The sequence below is a fragment of the Musa acuminata genome, chromosome BXJ3-9, assembly GCF_036884655.1.
Source record: "Musa acuminata AAA Group cultivar baxijiao chromosome BXJ3-9, Cavendish_Baxijiao_AAA, whole genome shotgun sequence".
NCBI lineage: Eukaryota > Viridiplantae > Streptophyta > Magnoliopsida > Zingiberales > Musaceae > Musa > Musa acuminata.
Genome location: NC_088357.1, coordinates 9,637,241 through 9,654,661, shown reverse-complemented (window position 1 = coordinate 9,654,661; position 17,421 = coordinate 9,637,241). Strand labels below are relative to the sequence as shown.

The 17,421-nt window shown below is 39.5% G+C and overlaps 1 protein-coding gene and 3 non-coding genes across 4 annotated transcripts; all 4 read left to right on the top strand.

Annotated features, from left to right (window-relative positions):
• Positions 1-1,701: 1,701 nt before the first annotated feature.
• On the top strand, positions 1,702-1,773 carry TRNAD-GUC (transfer RNA aspartic acid (anticodon GUC)). Its single transcript has one exon. It is a non-coding gene; the product is annotated as a tRNA-Asp (tRNA).
• A 3,298-nt stretch (positions 1,774-5,071) lies between these two features.
• TRNAD-GUC (transfer RNA aspartic acid (anticodon GUC)) lies at positions 5,072-5,143 on the top strand. The gene has a single exon. It is a non-coding gene; the product is annotated as a tRNA-Asp (tRNA).
• A 1,911-nt stretch (positions 5,144-7,054) lies between these two features.
• Positions 7,055-7,126, top strand: TRNAD-GUC (transfer RNA aspartic acid (anticodon GUC)). Its single transcript has one exon. It is a non-coding gene; the product is annotated as a tRNA-Asp (tRNA).
• Positions 7,127-14,787: 7,661 nt separating this feature from the next.
• On the top strand, positions 14,788-16,496 carry LOC135648877 (uncharacterized). Its single transcript, XM_065166877.1, has one exon. It carries the CDS (start codon positions 14,825-14,827, stop codon positions 16,223-16,225), a length of 1,401 nt encoding a protein of 466 aa, XP_065022949.1. The 5' UTR covers positions 14,788-14,824; the 3' UTR covers positions 16,226-16,496.
• The last annotated feature ends 925 nt before the right edge of the window (positions 16,497-17,421 follow it).

Below are 17,421 nucleotides of genomic sequence, written 5' to 3'. Positions count from 1 at the left end.
GACGGAGAAGTGGTCGAAACTGTCATATATTTTCTTAAAGAAAAAGCAATACGAAAGTAGTTTTGGATAGAGATTATGAGTACAGTTGTATATTTATTAAATCATTTTTCTACTATAAGGAAAAATATCTTATGGAACATGGTTGAATAGAAAACAACATATAATTCATTTAAAGGTATTTAGTTGTATTGCTTATTTTTATATTCCTATGGAAAAAAGATGTAAACTTGATGATAAAAATATTAAATACATATTTTTGGGTATAGTAATAAGATAAAAAAATAGATTTTATAGAAGAAGAAATCAATTATGCACATGATACATTGATTATTGTTAATATTTCACTAGAAAATTTTCATATTTTGAATGATTAACTTTTCGTTTCTCCTACTATGTTCTTCTCATTCTCTCCCTAAAGTTGTACATAAAGCCAAGATTGTCTACTATGTATTATTCTATGTTCGGAGATGCTTTTCAAGGTCGAGAATTAATTAAATGGTGTTACCCCTCATATTTCTACCCAATTATATAGCTCTGACTGTTTATTCTCTCATTTGCTGATTTAAGTATTGGAGGGACAATGCTGGACAACCTCGGCACTAGCCTCACATGCAAGTTCATCGGCCAACAAGAGGCGACCCCATTGTCAAGATGCAGTCACACAACTATGAGACAAATCATCTCTAAAGGACACTCGGACAACTTAACCTAAATAGGGAACCTTACTACTAGGAAGATCCCATACTACCTACCCCGTTATCTTAAACTGGGTCCCCATCGACAAGATCGTTTTCGACCGAATCACCTATGCAGTCTCACCTCACCAAGTCTCTCACGTCAGCTAAGAAGAGACTAAGCGGTCTCACCTCATTAAGTCTCTTACGTTAGTCAGGAAAAGACATCCCGATGAGTTTGCACCTTCGATAGTAAACCAATCATGTCAACTCACCGGTCGACGATACTCATGACATCATCAAATGAAAAATTCAAACGATATAATAGGATTAAAAATGATGATGATCAATCAAAACCCGATACATGAAATATAGTTAAGCATGCTACAATAATATGAACCAAGTTTAGACCTATAAAAGAGGATATCAAAGTATTGAATCAATCCCTTAACTCTTTGAATTTGACCCATCCGTTTCAGCTCTTCACTAAAATCTGATCCAATACAACTCTAATTAAGAGTCCTATGCTAACTCAAAATGTGATCCAATACAATCTCTAATCAAGTCTTAGTAATTTTCTACACTAGACAACAGATGAAGCTTAACCAACCGCCCCAATTGGCCATATGAAAGAGGTCTTGTTCTTAATTTATTGATTTAAAGATATTAATATTCCATGGTAGCACTGATAGAGCAAGATGTTCACCCTCTGCCATGCCACAATATAATCTACGATCTTTTTATCTTCTAATATATGTTTAGAAAAATTTTGGTCCGATGGAGGATGAACATATGTGGTTTCGATTACTAAGTAAAATGTCATTCCCTCACCATTTCATAATTTTCTTACAGTTTGATAATATGATATTATTATGTGCATCAAGGGACAAATTTCTATAGGTAATTCACAATCAGAAGAGCAAATAAAGACCTAAATCAGTCATTAAATTTCTCATTTACCAAAAAGCAAATACCATCACATAAATTATATAATATATACTATATTTGATGCAAGCTAAACAACGAAGTCGTTGTAGTATAGTGGTGAGTATTCCCGCCTGTCACGCGGGTGACCCGGGTTCGATACCCGGCAACGGCGTTTTTTGTGGTTGTTATTAATGGTATGTAGGCGTCCTTGGAGAGGCCGGCCTACCTGTCGGCGGTAAACTTCGTGTTCACCGGCAGGATAGAGCGGGGCATCGTCGGGGGCACAGGCAAGTTCCGGATGGCCGAGCTCGTCATGGAGGACGATGCAACATCTTGAGCTGCTTTTTGCTGCAATTAATGCGGCTCTGCTTGCAGCTCGTTCTACATTAGTACATTGTTCTTTAGAGTAAGGAAGCTGCCAATGGTTCGTCTCCTCTATCTTCTCGTGGTACCGAGTGTTATGTTTGAGGTGGTAGTGAGGCGAACTTGCATTTGATAGTTGAACGAAGAACACCGTTGTACGTCTACTGCTTTGTCTACAAAAGCCCACAAAACCCTCATGCCTCTCCACCCAATCCCCCATCCACCTGTTCACTTCCTACAGAAGGTTCTCCATAGCCTCCTCGCAATCTCCGTCCTTCCCTCTCCTCCTTGTCCCCCTCTTAACCTAACCCTAATTAACATTAAGGGGGTGTGGTGGCTGCGTTGCCTCGGAGAAGGTAACAGCCACGCGATTCCAAAGAAAATGAGAAAAACAAGACAGAAAAGGAAGAGAAAGAAAGGCAACGCAGAGAGGCTGTTCTCAATCATCTAGCAGTGTTCTCATCTCAGGTTAGATCAAATCCACGGTAGACTCTTGCTGTGATTACTTGGGGAGGTTTTAGATATCGTGGACAATGACGTGATCCTTGTATCCCAATTGTTCTCTTGTGATTTGCTAGGGTTTAGGGCAAGAGATTGAGATTTGTATATTCATTATTCTCATCGTGGATTATCTCTAGTTTGCTCCGTGAGTTTTTACTCTTCACATTGGAGGGGTTTTTCACGTATATCTTGGTGTTCTATTTGATTGTGGTTACATTTAATTTCACTGCATATCATGATCTTCTAGTATTTGTTCATATACAAAGGTTATTCCGCTTTATATCCCCATCACCCCAATCGAGTTCCAAGCTCATCGGGAAAGCGTAGGAGCTTACTGTGTAGGCATCCTTAGAGAGTCCGCTTCTCGATGCTAAACTTCGTGTTCATCGTCGAGTTCCGAATGGCCCGAGGCTACACCATCAGCAAAATATGGGTAAAAGAAATATCCAAAAAAAGAAAATGTTCATCGAAAGTATATACTCCCCTTTGTTATTGACCTACTTATGTTGATATGGAAATGGTCACATATTTTTTATTCTTTCTTGATGGAATTGATTTATGGTATTTATCAGTGGCTATGGACGAAAAATCCCAAAGGGTTACATACGATGAAAGGAGCATGTAAGTCCATAGTAACAAGAAGGCTATATGGCCAGGCTGTACGGTTATGTGGCACTTGGGGTGACCTCTAAAGTCAAACCCTTCCTTTGGAAGCTGACTTGGAATAGATTATTTACATCTAACTAGTGGTCTAAGCTTTTCCACTCTTACCTTGATCCTTGTTTTATTTGTCATCTCTGTCGAGACTCACTCAAGCATATCTTCTTGGAGTGCTGACTTGCTGTGTTTGGATAGTGGAGATTTCAGATTTGTGCTGTTCATTTTGAGTGATGAAGTCAAAAAAGGTTTACTTTTTTTTCCTGTTTCAAGAACAAAAGTTGACTCGACGCCCAAAGTGAGAGGCGTAGTCTTCACGCACAAGCCTTTTCTTGGCCGTCCGCAAGTGAACGGCTTTCTTCTTACTAATCATTTATACTGGGTCAAGAATTCTCCGCCATTGGAGGGGGACCAGGAAACATCCCTTCCATCGTTTTTACTGGGTCCAAGTCCAGCACTTGGAATGCAACAGGTCAAGAGGTCCGATCTGCCATAGAACTTTGACCCCAGTGCTTGACCTTCTTCAACAAACCACCACTGCCTCCTTCCTGACTTCCAAACCGCAGTCCACCCAACACTCCCTTCGGATTCCCAAGGCCGAAGTGGGAGGAACATCTTATCCTCTAGAAGCGGCGCACTAGTTGTGGACTAAACGTTGAACTCCTTTGGACATTCCAAGTCTTCCAAATCTCAGTTCTGGTGGTCGTCGTCGTCCATCGAGGATGAACAGATGGTAGCACTGACAGCGAATTATGATCGCCTTCTGCCATGCTACTCGGTAGGTCATATGGGTTACGGTTTTCTTGGCCTTCGAGAACTGTTTCTAGTCTTACAACTTGGCTACTAATCCACTTCAACATTTGGTATTAGCAGAAGTCTTCTTGCTTGACGTTTAATATTGATGCTGTCATTAAACCCAAAAGAACAGTCTTTCTCTTATTATGAGGGAATAAAAGAAGTGGCTTATCAATTCAAGGTTCCTCCAGCCATGAAAGATTCATCATGCTATAGATAATTCATACTACCACAAAAGGACTGGTTGTTTTTTGTTGCTACAAAAATAATAGTAGAGTGGTTACATTTATGATTTTGATTGATCGAACTTACTATATCACGTTAATAAAGGGATGTAATTCTATAAAAGATTTAATGAGATGCAAAAATTTTAATGATATAATAGGATTAAAATCGATGATCAATCGAAACCCGAATATAGTTATAATGGTGACATGATACTTCTGTAATATCCAACAGACGGTTAAATATCCGACCCAATTGGCGTGGCCATATAAAAGAGGTCTTTTGTTAATTTATTAAATTAAAGATATTAATATTTAATGGTTAATTTATCTTTAATATATATATATATATATATATATATATAATAAAAAGTGATACAAAATCTATATTCTTCCTATTTCTACCATAAAAATAGAAGGATCTCTGCCCGCCGCTCAGCACAACACCGTCTCCTCGCGGATCCGCGTCCGCCTCTGGGCTTCTCCATTGACGACAGTCGCTGAGCGCAGCCTCCTCTCGTGGATCGCCCTCCGCCTCCGGCCTTCACCATCGACGATAGCCTCGCCAGAGGTCGCCGCCCTCGTCGATGTCCTCGACCAGTGGCCGAAGCCGGATGCCTCCCCGCTACCAAATCAGAAGGGATCTCTCTTCCCTTTCTCCTCCCCTCCATCGCTCTTCCCTGTGGCCACGGATTTCCCCGCCTCCGCTTGTTTCCTTTATGCAAAGGCTGATCTTCTTTGAGCATAGCCGAGCCCTCCTTCCTCCGGGATCTCGTCGCCGTCAAGATGCTGGCCGCTTTATCAACGCTCATCTCATGCCGTCGCGCTGCTGCTTGTTCACAGTCTCTGCCTTACGGAGCTAATCGAGTTTCTCTTTTAGGTCAGTCTTTTTTACCTCTTATATATATCTATATCTAATTAAATAACAAAGTCGTTGTAGTATAGTGGTGAGTATTCCCGCCTGTCACGCGGGTGACCCGGGTTCGATCCCCGGCAACGGCGTTTTTTTTTGGCTTATTATATATTATACTATGGCAAGTTTATGATACCATCTATCTTATTGACCACATGTAAGCCTTTCTTTCTTTCGCTCTTCTAAGGATGTTTTTTTCGGGAATAATAAGGTCCTTATTATATTATACTATGTCAAGTTTATGATACCAACTATCTTGTTGACCACAACACATGTAAGCCTTTCTTTCTTTCACTCTTCTAAGGATGCTTTTTCCGGGAATAATGAGGTCAAGCTCATCAACCCATCAAATTCATCATCCATTTCTCTATTAATAATTTTCTTAAAAATATATATAAATGACTCTTATTTTTTTATTTTTACAAAGATGTGATAACATGAGCCCAAAATATAATAACTTTAAAGGGATGATCGTCTCGAGGACACACTAATTAAAATGAGTAAGAGTGTTTATTGTTAGACTTCAGAATAGATCTATCGTTACGCATATATTACCCATAGACAACCTAGTTGTAGACAACTTATCATCACAAGATTATTGAGGTTTAATTTGTGAAATTTGTTCATCTCTATTTGATATCTACTAATGTCTTATTTTAACTTACATGAGGATTCTGTTTAGAGTAGATAAGAAAATATCATTTTGGATTTTTTGGTTATCAATCATTGAAATCATGATGTTTAAAACAATTGATAGAGTAACTTTTTCTCCATTTGACTTTTTCTCCATTTTTCATAAAGGTCAAGCTTATCAACCCATCAAATTCATTATACATTTCTTTGTAATAACTCTTTTTTAAAAATATATAAATGACTCTCATTTTCTTGTTTTTTACATATGTTTAGTAACATAAGCCTAATCTACTGTGCTCCGGGTTTGATTAACATAATAATCTGAAAGGATATGATCATTTTTAAGATATATCCGACTTAAATGATATAATAATTTAACGCTACAATTAACTTGAAAAATGTAATTGTTTTAGGGCTCAATCTGATCATTTTTAGGATATGTACTGACTTAAAGGATATAATGATTTTATTACTACAGTTAAATTAAAAAATATAGTTATTTTAAAGAGGTGGTCATCTTGAGGGCACAACCAACTTCAAGAAGTGGTTAACCTATCATGGTCGAGACATTGTCAACTTGAGTGAATTGGGGTGTGTGGAATATATTCATTCTTAGGCATATAGTGACACTTAACTACTTATGATACATGTTCAGGCATATTAGCATATATTAGGTTTAACATTGGAATAATTAAATCTAAATTTTAAATTAATCATTTTAAAGTCTATATGATAAATTAAAATTCCATAACCAATGCCCAACTTTAATATCATTTTATACTTTCTAATCGTTTTTGCCCTCATAAAGAATATATCTCAGCAATTTATATATATATATATATATATATATATATATATATATATATATATATATACTACTTTTAAACACTCTAATAAAAAAATATTATTAATTAAAAGTAAACTTAAATGAAAAGTAAACATATATGCTCACTGATCCCCTATATAAATCGAGTTGCACTCCTTCCTTTTCATCTCAATCTTGATCGAGAAGATGTTCCACCTCGATGAAGGATCTATGGAGGTCATCGTTCGTGAGAAAAGTGTCGGTTCTATCGCTTCCAGAATGACTTGCCTTCCATAGACCTCTAGTACCATTTGCTTTGTATAATAAAAAATAATCTCACTATAATTCTTATCAATATATATATTCTTCCTCTTCCTAAACTTTTAGGATCCTTCTACCCACCACTAAGCACAACACTCTCTCCCTGTGGATCCTCGTCCGCCTCTGGTCTTCACCATCGACAACGGCCTCTCTAAAAGTCGGCATCGATATTAATTATAATCATAATCATGCTGTGCTATTTTTATCTCTCATAAGTTTCTATATATAATTAAATAACAAAGTCGTTGTAGTATAGTGGTGAGTATTCCCGCCTGTCACGCGGGTGACCCGGGTTCGATCCCCGGCAACGGCGTCTTTTTTTGGCTTATTATATTATACTATGGCAAGTTTATGATACCAACATTACATTATAATGTTTTGCAATTATATATTACTAACGGTGTTATTGGCGCCTCTACTAAACTCGTGTTGACCAGTCAAACTTTACTCGTCCGTCTTCTCCATCACGCTTCTAAGGATCCTTTTTCCGGGAATAATGAGGTTAAGCTCGTCAACCCATCAAATTCATCATCCATATCTCTATTAACAATTTTCGTAGAAATATATATAAATGACTCTTATTTTTTTGTTTTTACAAAGGTGTGATAATATGAGCCTAAAAAATAATTACTTTAAAGGGATAGTCGTCTTGTGGACATAACTGACTTGAAGAAATGATTGATCTATCGAAGTTGAAATATTATCGACTCGGATGTATAAGAGTGTTTATCGTTAAACTTCGGAATAGATCTATCCTTAGGCATATATTACCTGTAGATAACTTGGCATCAATAGATGATTGAGGTTCAATTCATGAAATTTGTTCTATCTTTATTTCACATCTATTAATGTTTTATTTCACTTACATGAGAATTCTATTTAGAGTAGATAAGAAAATATCATTTTGGGTTTATGAGTTATCAATCATTGGAACCATGATGTTTAAAGCCACTGATCCATTTGTCACAAAGAGGTCAAGTTTATGAACCCATCAAATTCATTATCCATTTCTTCGTAACAATTATTTTTTAAAAAAATATATAAATGACTCTCGTTTTGGATCAACATAATCATCTAAAAGGATATGATCATTTTTAGGATATATTTGACTTAAATGATATAATAATTTTAACGGTACAATTAACTTGAAAAATATAGTTATTTTAAGGTCCAATCTATTAAGGTCGAGATTGGATCAATATGATCATTTAGAAGGATGTGATCATTTTTAGGATATGTTCGACTTAAAGGATACAATGATTTTAACGCTATAGCTAACTTAAAAAATATAGTTGTTTTAAAGGTGTGGTCATCTTGAGGGGACCATTGGCTTGGTGTAAGTCGAGTTGGCCTTGACTAAAGTTAAGTCTGGTTTGCCTAATCCATTGGTCTGATCAAAGGTAACTTCGATCTCGACTAGACATGAGCTTCGGTCTGCTTGAACTGAACCTAATAGACACCCCACACAATTAAATCTAAATTTTGAATTAATCATCTTAAAGCCTATTTGGTAAATTAAAATTCCATAACCAACGCTCGTCTTTAATATCATTTTGTACGTTCTAATCTTTTATGCCGAGTAAATCTCAGTAATATATATATATATATATATATATACTTTTGAACACTCTAATAAAAAAATAATATATTTATTATTAATTAAAAGTAAAATTAAATAAAAAGAAACCAGCATACCTTATTAGATATGCTCCCTCATCCCCTATATAAACCGAGTTGCACTCCTCTCTTTTCATCTTAATCTTGGTCGGGAAGGACTTCCACCTCGATAAAGGATCTATGGAGGTCAACGTCCGCGGGAAAAGTGTCGGTTCCGCCGCGTCCAGAATGGCTTGCCTTCCGAATGTCTCTCACACCATTTCCTTTGTTGTCCTTCTTCCACATGCAATCTCCAATGTCATGGATCTCAAACTACAGACATCCAACTCATTGTTGGCTCTGCTAGCTATGGCTAGGGTAGACAGTAGTATTCTGGAGCCATGTACCCCTCATCCGTGCCGAATCTGTCATATGCAAGTCCTGATCCATGAGCCTGGCAAGGTCCACAACGCCTAACTTGGCTTTGAATGCCAAATCCTGCAAGATAAACAATTTGATGGTGCTGTAGGGAGGTAGGAGTTGGCTTGATGTTGGCTATCAAGACAACAACAAGGCATTAATTGTTGGCTTGATGTTGGAATGCACCACACACTTCCCATAGTTCTGTGCCTCACACGTTACTCAAAGTGCTTCATGGTGCGATAGAGGCAGGAGTCGAGGCTTCCGCTGGGCATGAACCGGTAGCACCAATCGATGAACTGCACAAGGTTCCGATCACCCAATCGACTAATCGTCTGTCTTATCTTTTGATCCCTTAAAGATGATCCTTTTGATGGTCACATCAAACCTCAGCTCCTTCAGCCAACCTTTGTAGACTGACCCAAGTCCTCCTTATCTCTCCTCGATGAAGTCTCTTGTTCCGGTGATCAACTCTCCACAGGGGAACCTCTTTGGCCCTCTCGCGCTCTCGAACTCGTGGTTGGTGGTTTCGTCGTGTTCCATGTCTTTCGGATCCAACACTTTTCTCTACTACGGTCCTGCTTCTTAGATGTTACTGAGTTCTTGCTCGTCTACGAGTTCATGGTCATGCCCAATGGACACCTTGATTCCTCCCTCCATAGCACCAAGAAGCACTCTGAGTGGCTCGCGAGGCACAAGATTACCCTAGGCTTGGCCTCTGCAATAGGCTACCTCCATAAAGAGTGGGAGAAATGTTTGGTGCACCGCAACGTCGATCAAGCCCAACAACTTTATGCTGGATTTGGCATTCAACGCCAACCTGAGCGTTTTCAGCCTTGCAAGACTCGTGGACCATGAACATGACATGCAGACGATGGCTTTGGCAGGGACGAGGGGTTACATGGCCCTGAATACTTCCTCACCGGCAAGACCAACAAAGAGTTGGATGTCTACAGCTTCAGAATCGTAATATTGGGAGATTGCGTGCAGAAGGAGGACGATAGAGCCTGTCAGGGAAAAATGACATTAGAATTCAGGTAAATCTGGCTACATGTGTGGAGAAACGATGAGACGTCATCGAGGTGATGATGTAGGCCTTGCAGAAGTCAGTGTTGGTGCACTCAGGTGCTCTGACATGACCTGTATAAAGATCGAGATCCAAATAGGTCTATCCGACGTCTAAGTTAATCCCTAGGTTAGGTAAAACGAGATGAAAATGATAAAAAGTTAACATAGACGAAAAAAAAGAAGAGGCAAAATACAAATCAAAAGACAGGTCTTATTTTCTCTTGGTCATTGCATATAGATCATGTGTCAAATGACAATTGATCCATAATATTTTCTCTATCAGAACTGCTGAAGCTCTTGAACAAGGTGATACTTAACTTAGTGGGTGCGAGCTCGAGCTCTACCGAAAGATTAACGATATAGAGAGAAAGCCATGGCGTCGACAAAAAGCTTGATGGTGGTCAAGACCGGCACTCGGTTGCCCTCCTTGATGTATCTCTGCAGGCGCAAGAGTGACTTGGACCAAATGTGCTAATTGGAAATCTTGTATCGACCTGGTTACTCACTGTAGATATTTTCCTGACATTATTATTGCACCTGTAAGAGAAAATAGGGATTATTGGTAGATATTAGATAGCATCTCCGACAAGATAAACTTATAACTATTGTTCTTTGACTGTTAATGAGTTTGTTTCGATTTGATTTTTGAAAAGCTAATAATTTTATAGGCAAAACAGATTGCCGACAAGCTCACAAGGTGAAGTCAAAGAGCAAGAAATAAATAAAATTAGAACTTGGTAAGAAATTTTATTTTTGTAAATAAACAAGATTTTTAAGACAGTACAAGGTGTTCAAAGCATTTTATAATGACCAAACTCAAGATAAATTAGATTGTTATAAGTTTAACAATCAGACTAAATATCTCTGTGAAGTCAATACCTTATCGTTGGTGAAATCTTTTGGCCACTAGACGTGTTTTGTATTTGACAACGGATCCATCTGGGTTCTGCTTAATTCGAAAGATCTACTTATATCCTAATTTCTGTAATATATATATATATATATATATATATATATAAATATAATCAAGGGCCTCGATTTAATGCTTATGGAATCACATCATTCTTTGGTTGTAAAACCAAGTATATTTATCAATTAATTTCTTAATTTATTTAAATATTAAAATTTAAGTTATTTAAAAGATAATCTAATAATTCAAATTATTTATTTGTAAATAATTTAATATTAACATAAGTATGATCAAGAACGTACTATAAAGCTATTCCTTAAAACTCGAAACAACATCGATTGAAAACTACAATGGAGGCGAGAGGATATGAATTCATAGCATCCTCACGCAATAGAGAAAAGACCAAAATCTATATTTTGATATCATGTTAGAAAAAAAAAAGAAAGAAAAAAAACTTTTTTGATATTAATTTTGAGTACAACATAAGACTATAGGTGAAAGACACTTAATCAAGGGATCCCTTTATAGGGATAGATCGTAACAATATTTATAGGATAAAAGAGAATTTAAATAGAGGAATTTCTCCTTCTTATTTTATATGAATAAGAGAAAATATATAAATATCATATCAAAGGTTATGAAATATGGTTTATATATATCTTTTAAAGGTTGATGTTGCGGATAATACATGCTATCACAAAAAGGATTGATTTTGTTTCTTTGCTGCTACGATTACAACACCTTCGATCGATCAAATTACTATGTCACGTTAATATAATGATGTAATGCTATGGAAGGTTTAACCAGATGTAAAATTCAAATTCTACGATATTGCTACAATTGATTAGCAATGAAAACCGACGTACTAATCGAAAGCCATATAAATTAATATAAAATTTATGATGACACTACAGCGTATTTAAATCTTATCTAAGCATGACGTCTAAATTACTGATGAGTCAACGTCTTCCGATAGGGTAATCCCACATGAAAACTACTGATGGCGTCAATGTTACCGCACTCGTCGAGCCTTATCCATTTTCGAGGACGTGCGGATTACGTGACATCCGTCGTCCAGCGATGGCTTATTCCGCCACCGCCTTCCCCGTCATAGAACGCCCATGCTTGCATGACGTGTGTCTAAAACTACACGTCCTTGACATCGTGGTACACGTGGCAGTGGTGCCATCATCTTATCTAAGTATGACGCGTGTCCAAGATTACTCGTTCGCACTATGGTGCCAAACAAAGGTTTGGCTCAACCGCATTAAGGCGGGAGACTGAATTTGTTCAGGGTCGACTCAACCGCGTTGAAGGTGGTTTTTGTTGTTGTGAGGTATTTCACTTGGGATATGATGCACTACCGTATCCTGATTACTTACGCCCTTTTTAGTTGAATCCTCCTCCGTGGGCTTGATATGCTTGGGGATCCGAGCCCCCTCATCTTCCGATGCTTATGCAGTTACAGGGGCAAGCAATACGATCTTCGCCATCATTATTTGTATGGGCCTTAGGCATGCCATTATGTCAAATTAATGCCTATTAGGTGGGGAGTTACCTTTATACAATATTCTCCCACTCTTTTTCCTCCATGCTGTTGGCTATTGAACACTTTAGCGTAAACCAAGATATTTTCCTCCTCCAAGGAAACTCCATCTTCTCCTCTAGGGTCATCCTTACAATGATCTTCCGTTCACCTTCCATTCTCTTTCTTAGTGATGGGGGAAGAGCGTTGAAAGGTTGATTGTCCCCTCTTAGAAGGTGGTTGAGGTGAGCTCTCTGTCTGCGAGGAGAGAGCCTTTTGAGACTCCCACTGTCCCACGAGACATAGTAAAAGTGAGGGAGGCCCACGACTATAGTTCTATGGTAACCTCGCGATAGTTGGAGGTGCTGCACAATCGTTTTCGGGTTCCGTCGAAGTTTGTTATGTTTGTCCCTGGGGATGAGGTTCATCCCTTCCATTATCTCCCCAAGGGGTTCTGTCTCTCCATCCACGATGTGGAGGTGGGGTTACGCCTTCCTCTTCCTTCGGTAGCGGCTTCTTGTCTGGGATATTGGTGGATCTTACCTTCCCAAATGGCACTACATTCTAAGCATTTCTTAAGGGTATTCCTTAGGGCATGTGATGATGCAAGGGTGGTGCCATTGTTGAATCCTAGATTTTGATGATGAAATCAATTGATGAGTTTATAAACTAATGAGCGCTTAAGATAAGTGACGTAGGACTAACTTTGATCATGGAAAGATAAATCGATCGAAGTAGGAGAATTAGACGTTAGGCTGAAGTGGATCATGTCAGAGATCAAGCATCAGGCTAGAAGGATTGAGCATTGCGCTAAGATCAGATGTTACGGAAGGTCAATATGTCGATGGATTGGGCAATACATCGAAGAAAATGATGACACACCAGAAGTTTAAACAAAGTGTCAGATGAACCAATGATATGCCGAACAATATAAGATTTATGATATAATCGTTTGTGTCTTGATTGAAGTAGCTTAGAGTTTAATTGAGTTAGTTTTGGTATAACTATGAAACTTGATTAAGGTCCCATTGAGCTAGAATTAGGGCTGAATTAGGTTTATTGGAAAGCCAATTCAGTGATCTGAAGTTGAGACAAGCAGCATCGCTAGGCCAAGCGGTGGAACCGCTTGTGAGTTAGAAAGTATGAAATATACTTTTTCAAAAAACCCGATAGTAGTACTGCTAAGGTCAATGGTGGTACTGTCTAGTGTCAAGTGATGGTATTATAAGAACATAGTCTCCGAAACTATGTCAGGTGATGGTACCACTAGTGCTTAGTGTGACATACGGTGGTATCGTCAGTACCCAAAAAATTAGGGATTTAAATTTTTGACTTAATTTTTTAAACCATTTGGGGCTTATAAATACTCACCTCATACTAGTCTCATGTTAGTTGAGAAGCAATAAAATCAAGGGTTTATAAGTCTTTAGCATCACTCTTATTCTATGAGGTGTCTTTTTGGGACTCATCTCGAAAGGAGTAATTCATGCGGGTCTACCCAAAATGGATAATTCCTTATGAGTCTTCGTACTTGTACCAATAATAATAAAATATAAACTAATAGCAATAAGTCCTGAACTATGAGAGAGGCCTTGATAAAGCCAGATAATTTCTTATGAGCCTTTGTTCGAGGCTCATCAATATCTAAATCCAAATTTAATCTGAATTTAAAATTTATTTTTATTTATGTATCTAAATTCGATTTAGAATTTTCTTTTCTCAAATTTGAGACAAATTTGATTAAAGGATATTTTAATCCATTTTAAGCGGCTTGCATAAACCCGACTATAAAAACCCCCGACCCCTCGAACCTTCCCTACCGTCATTCCATTGGTGGGTCCCGCGTGCTCTCCAGAACGTTTTCCTAAATCGTCTCGTTTACATTGCGACAGGTAAGTATCAGCGGGCTCGATATCCTTCCAATTTCCAAAACACGAATGGCCGTTGGATAGACCGGCTGGATCAGCCCTTAAAAGTGTCATGGTCGATGTCACGTCCCATAAACTACCAATTGATTGGGACCCACTCTTCGGGTCCTTGAGGAAGCGACATCACCCCTGAAATTTTGGTTGCTGACTCGGTCCTGCTGGATTGATGTTTATCGACGGCGTTCCTTTGGGTCCCGTTAAAGAATTTTCTTTACCCATCCACTGTTGTGCGACCCGCTGCCGTTTGCTTGCCAATCAGCTTCTGATCAGTTTCCTTGTAAGTTCAAGAACCCGTTTTCCGCTGACCGGTCCACCACGCTTCGCGCGCCGAGCACGTGCCAACCCGCTTCTTTCGTCGCCTGGAGAACCGCTGCTTCGCGTCGCGACAAGATGACGTGGCGGAATTGAGGGCCCGAAGCGGCGGGCGCGGCTCTTGATGTGCGCCAGCAAAGTCTGTCGTGACTCATGTCGTGTCATGCGTTGGGACGTGAGGCGACGACTTATTTGCCCCAACGCCTCGCGCGGGGAGACAAGTTTTCTTTGGGGCAATCTCATTGCCATTTAATGGCCGACGGTAGCGATCTCTTCTTCGTCACCGACGATCTATCGACCCACTTGTCCGCTCCGGCCTCCTCCTGGTCCTCTCCCTCCGCTTCCCGTACCCCCACTGCTGTCCCGGACTCCTTCGTCCCCGTCTTCTCGTCCGGCCCCTCGTTCCGAGACCCAGACACCGACTGTAGCTCCGGCCATTCCGACTACTCTGACGACGACCATTCCATCCTCTCCCTTGACCTCTTCCGCCGCCGCCGCCTTTGCCACCAGAAACCGTCCTTCGTCTCCGGCACTGCCATGGACCACCACTTCCCGGAGCCCTTCGGTTCCCCCGTCTTTAGGGTTTCTGAGGGACCCGAGGAGATCGGCACCCCTGCCTGCCTCGGCGTTGGGCTTAGGCCACGGTTCGACAGGGAGGAAGATGACGACAACGCTCCGGAGGATGCAGACAGGGAGGTGGTTGTTCCGGATTGGGCAACGGACGACTTCTTCGTCGGGAGGAGGAGCTCCCCTTCCGATTCGATCGAGTTCTCGAGGGCTCGGCCAATTGATTCCTGGGATCTTAGGGTTGCCGGATTCGACTCTGATTCAGATTCGGATGAGCAGATCGTGGCGATGGGCAACGAACAGATTGTTGCGATCGGCATGAATTCCGATGACGGCGAGGAACGGTACAGGATCTCCGACGATTTAGGTCTCCCTTTCTGTTGGGAAGGCCTCCAACTGGGTGACGACCGGAGGGATGACAACGAGGGGTTCGAGTGGGAGGAGATCGATCGTCAGGACGAAGAAAGGGATGTTCTTGGTATTATGGTTCTTGGCAATGAGGGGAGATCTGATGAGATTAGACGATACAGTGATGATCAAGTTGAGCATGAGCATGAAGGATTGGTCAGAAACGTTGATTGGGAGGTCCTTTTGGCCGTGAACAATTTGGGAAGGATCCCTTTGGATCCTGATGATGTCGAACCCTATTTTGAGGATCAAGACGGCCTTGTCTATACATCTGATTACGAGTCCTTCGAGGTCTTATTCACGCAATTCAGCGAGCAGGATAGCAATCCCAAGGGTAGCCCTCCAGCAGCGAAGTCGGTGGTCGATAACCTCCCATCTGTTGTCTTGATGAAAGAAGACACTGCTGATGTTGATGCAGTTTGTGCGGTTTGTAAGGATGGGATTCTGAATGAGGAAAGAGTTAAGAGGCTGCCGTGTTTCCACCATTATCACGAGGAATGCATCTTGCCATGGCTGGGGATCCGCAACACCTGCCCCCTCTGTAGATTCGAGTTGCCGACAGACGATCCTGAATACGAGAAGCAGAAGGCAAGGAGGGAAGATGCGAGTGTTATCCTGCATAATGAAGCTCGGCTCAGGTATGATTTTGAAATGTTACCTGAAGCTGACAACCTCTAGGCAAAGCAGTTCTATCTTATATGCACGCTAGGTTATGGTTGACTTCTATTCTGATGTTGTTGTGTTGATCTATAACATTTTTTTTTGGGTTATAGAACAGCCCTCATATTGATGAGGTTTTGTTAGAGTTCTGTCAGCTGTTCATTTGGGAATTGGTTCATGATGCTACTGTATATTGACAACAATCTGAAGAAATATAGCTTGCATAAGTACAATCTTTCACAGTTTATAATTTGTTGATTTTTGATGCAATATATGTTTTTTTGTTCCAGGTTTTGTAATTGTTGGAATTAAAGCTGCTCTTGGTTGATTATTTATCCTGTTGTTTTACATTACTAAATTAAATTGATTTAATTGATGAGATCAAAACCTTCTTGCATTGTTATATCATGCTTGACTACACAAGAGCATATGATCCTATCAGTTAAGGATCCTGGATTGGAGTCAGTTGGTTTCATCAGCCGCTCTCGTTCATTCAATTCATGGAGTTCTAAGATAATGTGGTGCACAAAGTTGTCTTTTTTTTTTTTGAACTGTGCAAATGGGAATCTGTAGATTTAACTCATCTTGTTATATCTTATCTGTACACAACTAATGTTTTTTTATACTCCGTGATATCTACAAAGAATTCTTTATGCTGATTGCTGAAATATCTCTAGTGGTTTATCGAAATGAAGAGTTCTAAAATTTTCATTGTGTCTAGTATCTTTCTTCTTTTTCATTCTTTCATAGATAGTATCTGTATGCTTCTTATTATAGTCTTGAGTGTGTGTGTATTTGCTGCTCATGGGTCTGATAACAAGTAGGTCACATCAACTTTCACTGAATCTTCTTCTCTCTAGCTGAGTTTGTTTGTTGATGATGACTTCATATGGAGTTTCATATTGATTTTAACATTGTTTCTCATCAGACAGTAATTGTATTGGTTTCATTCTGTTCTGGATATGATCTTGACATACTCTTACATCAACAGCTGGATCATTGTTGTTCGGTTTAGTTTGGCGCAAGCAAAACATACATACTGCTTGGGAGTCGCTTAGTTCCAGCCTTTCCTCCTTATCAACATCATGTTTAGATTCTTTATTTATTTTATATCCAATTACCGCTTTCACTGAACATTACCTAATGCCTCGATCTCTTATTCGACATCACTTGAAACTGACTCTTTGATGTATCTCATCCTATTACCATCATCT

Excerpts from the sequence above, each read along its gene's own strand:
- LOC135648877 (XM_065166877.1), top strand. The coding sequence starts at position 14,825 with ATGGCCGACGGTAGCGATCTCTTCTTCGTCACCGACGATCTATCGACC.